The 4226-nt window shown below is 41.5% G+C and overlaps 1 protein-coding gene across 1 annotated transcript in view; it reads left to right on the plus strand.

Annotated features, from left to right (window-relative positions):
* The window catches only part of Sdr16c5 (short chain dehydrogenase/reductase family 16C member 5), an 18856-nt gene extending 17625 nt beyond the window's left edge, over nt 1–1231 (plus strand). Inside the window, exon 7 of the mRNA XM_031366705.1 lies at nt 920–1231. Within this exon, the coding sequence (XP_031222565.1) occupies nt 920–1013 (94 nt within the window). The 3' untranslated portion in view covers nt 1014–1231. The remainder of the gene's footprint in view (nt 1–919) is intronic.
* The last annotated feature ends 2995 nt before the right edge of the window (nt 1232–4226 follow it).

Below are 4226 nucleotides of genomic sequence, written 5' to 3' on the forward strand. Positions count from 1 at the left end.
AAAAAAAAAAAAAAAAAAACTAAGCCAGAAAGGGGAATCTCAGATCAGCCTGGACACTGAGTAACAAGTGGAGATTTAAATACTGATGGAAAACTCTCTAATATGTGCTGAAACTGGAGAGGACACATAGCACCTGGAGGCCTCACCCCACATCCTAGGAAAAATAAATCTTACGTTTTCTGCTTACATATCTGCTTGTCAGTTTACCCAGTCCACAATGTAAGTCTCAACAGGGGCAGAGTATGGGGTGGTGGTCAGGGGTGTCTATGAGTTTTCCCAGGCACAGATGGAGATGGAAGAGATAAACATCTTAGGTCAGGTGGCCAACAGCAGGAGGACCTATTGCATCTCATCCTCATAGTGATCTTAGGAGGAAGGATGCCTTTAGCTCTTACCTGAGGGCATGAAGGCCTACAAGTTGGTAAGTTGCCTAAGCTGTCATTAAAAGTGCTAGAACCAAGATCCCAGCCAGATCCATCTATTCCAAGCATGTGCTGACAATCATAGTACTCTAAAAATAGATGCTCTAGAGTATACACAGTACTCTAAACTGGTGATGTTTTGGAGATCAAAACCAGTGAACCAGCTGGGCAGTGGTGGCGCATGCCTTTAATCCCAGCACTTGGGAGACAGAGCCAGGAGGATTTCTGAGTTCGAAGCCAGCCTGGTCCACAGCGAGAGTTCCAGGACAGACAGAGCTATACAGGAAAACCCTGTCTCTAAAAACCAAAAAGAAAGAAAAGAAAAGAAACAAAAGGGAACCGAATATCATAACCCAAAGAGGAGACCATTCAGCTCAAGCCTCCATGCTGAGTGTTTGAACCTGCAACCCCTCTACAGAAGTGACCATCTTCAGCTCACCTAGGAAAGGTGTTTTCACAGATGATAACCACGTTGTTTACACTTGTGTTCTTTTTAGTTTCTTGCCCATCAAGACAGGAATACTTATAGCTGACTACCTGGGAGTCTTTCATGTGATGGATGGCTTCACTGGCCAAAAGAAGAAATCTTAACAATAAGTTCCATGCCTTGTGATGTCTGAGACTCATTGCTACAGCAGGCTTACTTCAAAGAAGAAAGGTATTTCTGTTTGACAGAACCCATTCTACTATGGACCAGAATGCCCTTCCAGTGTCACTTACATGCAATGTTACTGTTTCCTTTGTTGTTGTTGAGTGTATTTCTGTTTGTTTGTTGTTTGAAAAATAAAAATAGTTTCTTGTCACTCCCATTTCAACAACTATAGCAGTGTAACCATACACACACAAACAACAGAAACAGCCTCAGCAGGTTCTATTTATGTGTATTTATGCATGCACATATATGTGTATGTAATAAATATAATCAAAGAAAAAGAGGCTATCTATTTAAGTGGTGATGTGGGAACAATTGGAGGAAGGGTAATTGGATTGGACTGGAAGGAAGAAAGGTGGAGAAATGGTATGTTCCTATTTCAATTAAAAACATTTCCAAGATAAAAAAAATAATAAAAGGAAAAAGAGGTGGGTTCACAGGAGCTTCCCTGAGTATGGTGGCTACCAAGCAGGTGGCTATGGCTGAGCTTTCATGGGGCAAAGAAGATGCAGTGTCTGGGCTGCAGGACCTCTCTCAAGAGGACACAAAAATGCAGATTTTTTATTCTGTTATTCTTAGTTTTGGTTGTTTTGAACCTGGGACACTAGTGTGAAACTCAAGTAGCTTCCTGCTTTAGTTTCTTGAGTTGCTGCAGTTGCTGTGACAGAATAACTGACAAAGGTTCCTTATGGAAGAAAGTGTCTCTTTTGACTGACAGTTTTAAAGTACAGTCCATGTTGTGCAGAAGTCGTCACACCCAGAGCAGTCCCAAGGCAGAGATGAATGCTGCTACTCCACTACCCTTTGGCTTCTCATGTGGTCCAGGACCTCAGCCTGTGTGTGGTGCCACCCACATTAAAATGGGTCTTATACTTCAGTCAGCCTATCCTAAGTTAACTCTCTCCCTAGGTACTCTATCATAGTTGACTGACCAAAATGCCAACCATCCTGGTGCTCAATGCCCTGACAAGTGCCACTTTTTCGCTAAAGGTCTCAGATACATGGCACCAGAGAGCCTCACCAGGGCTTTCCTGACACTGACATTAGTCCAGACTTTCAGACAGGATCGTAACTTTAGCCAAGAAGATATATATATATATGATTGTTTCTTACTACGAAAATGAAGGTCAACTGAATTAGATTTGTTGTTACTGACTGATCTAAAAGCCACACCCAAAGATAATTTCAATGTTTAACTTAATGATTCAAACTGCGATTCACAGTTAGGTATTTTTCACAGAATGAACAATTTCATTCATCTGTATTCATTAGAGGCGCCCTCACCTCAGAGCTATTGTGTTCTTGAAGTCTAATCCCCTGGCAAACTGCTTTCATGCTTCATAAATTAACTATAAAAGCAAGATTAAGAAAGATATGTTAATTACCATGTCCCAGCAGCTCATTCCCAAGCTACTGGAGCACCCACCCTATGGGAGAGACAAGCTCCTTTTTGTGTCTTGCCCTATGTTGGGGCTGGAAGAGTAAGTGATATTGGCAGACTCAGTAAAAGTCAAAAGAATCTAGAATTTAAGTATCTTCTGGGGATGGTCTTCAGTCAGTCATGAAGTGTGGTTCCAGATATGCTGCAAACTGGTTGCTCTTGAGTGTTCTTTGGGATCTGTTCCTGTTCCTCCTGGTTCTGTTCCTTTACATTCAACCTCAAATATCATCATGATAGCAATCATAGCTAACATGTATTTTGTCCATCACTAAGCTAAATGCTTCCCACACATCATTTCATTAAACAAGAATGCTCCATCATGCCTCAAAGGATTTTAAAAGGGGCGATGGGGACTTAGTGTATGCCAAAGAATACAAAGCACTTCATTTCACACAGGCATCCTCTACCACTGTGGATATGAAGTGAGATGATCAAAGATCCTTCAGACCAACCAACTGATGTTGTAAATCCTTGGCTAACAAGGTTAATTAGAGAGGCACAATATTGCTCCTATACTGCAATTCTAAGAGCTTGTATTCTGGGGCCTGTCTATTTAGTTGAAGAGTAAAGAAGAGACTCCTAGGGAATTTAGCAGAACAAAGGTCCAAAACAGAGTGGGCATCCACCACACCATAACAGCATTAACAGCAATTACTTCTAATTGGAGTGCATCTCGGCTGGGCCGCTACAAAGGTCTGAAATTCAGTTGTGGTTTTATAATATCCATAAAATTGTCTAAACAAATTCAGATTAACTTTGGGTACTTCTATGAGAAGAGACCACATGTAAATTAGAGGATTCTAGAGGGCGATAAATAACAAGGTGATTTAACAGCCCTAGGGAGCAAGTGTTCCTGTCTTAGTTCATACTGGTTTCTAACTGAAATTCAGTCCCAATAAAGCTATGATCAAGAGCCAAGCACCTAAATGAGCTTGAGGGAACTTGGGATACTTGCTGCTCAAAAACCAAGAGGAATTCTCCAATAAGTAGTAATTTTACTGAAACATATATGTGGCCTTTTAACGTAAAGGTGGTTTTATGTTGTGATGCTGTCTCTTGCTGGTTTAAGTTGCCATAGCAAATATGACAAACTGAGTACAACAGAAATCCATTCCTCAGTTTGGATTGTCGTTTTCACTTTCCGGCGGCCAACTTCTCACTATATCTTCACATAGCATTTCCTTCGAGTACACTGAATGAGGAGATTTTCATCTTCCCATAAGCGAAAGTACTCTATCCTAAGAGCTCATCCTCTTGTATCCTCCTACAATCGTGATCACCTCACAGCCTATTCCTGTGCCATCATACTGGAGGGTAGAGCTTCAACATATGAATCCTTAGGGACAAACATTCAGACTATAGATGCCAAGATAGAAAAGATCATGCCTGACTTTAAAGGCCTCATGCTAAAACTGTCGCACCACATCCAGTGAGGCCACACAAAAGGAATCTCGGAAGCATAAAGAATTAGAGGTCCTTTTTAATGACTAATTTCAGCTTCTGAAAGTCAGAACTTGAGAGAAACATGACAGGATGGGCTCTAAACAAAACCTGATGTGGGACAGGATGTGCTGATTAAAACTACTGTGTGATGGCCACACTTCCAAAATAGGGACAAGTCAGGCTTGTTTAAGCATCCCTCCCTGGATGCTGGATGGTTTCCTTCTACTGTTGCTGTAAATGCTCTCACTGGGCTATTGAGGAAGGCTTC

This window comes from Mastomys coucha, unplaced genomic scaffold (assembly GCF_008632895.1).
Source record: "Mastomys coucha isolate ucsf_1 unplaced genomic scaffold, UCSF_Mcou_1 pScaffold14, whole genome shotgun sequence".
Taxonomy (NCBI): Eukaryota; Metazoa; Chordata; class Mammalia; order Rodentia; family Muridae; genus Mastomys; species Mastomys coucha.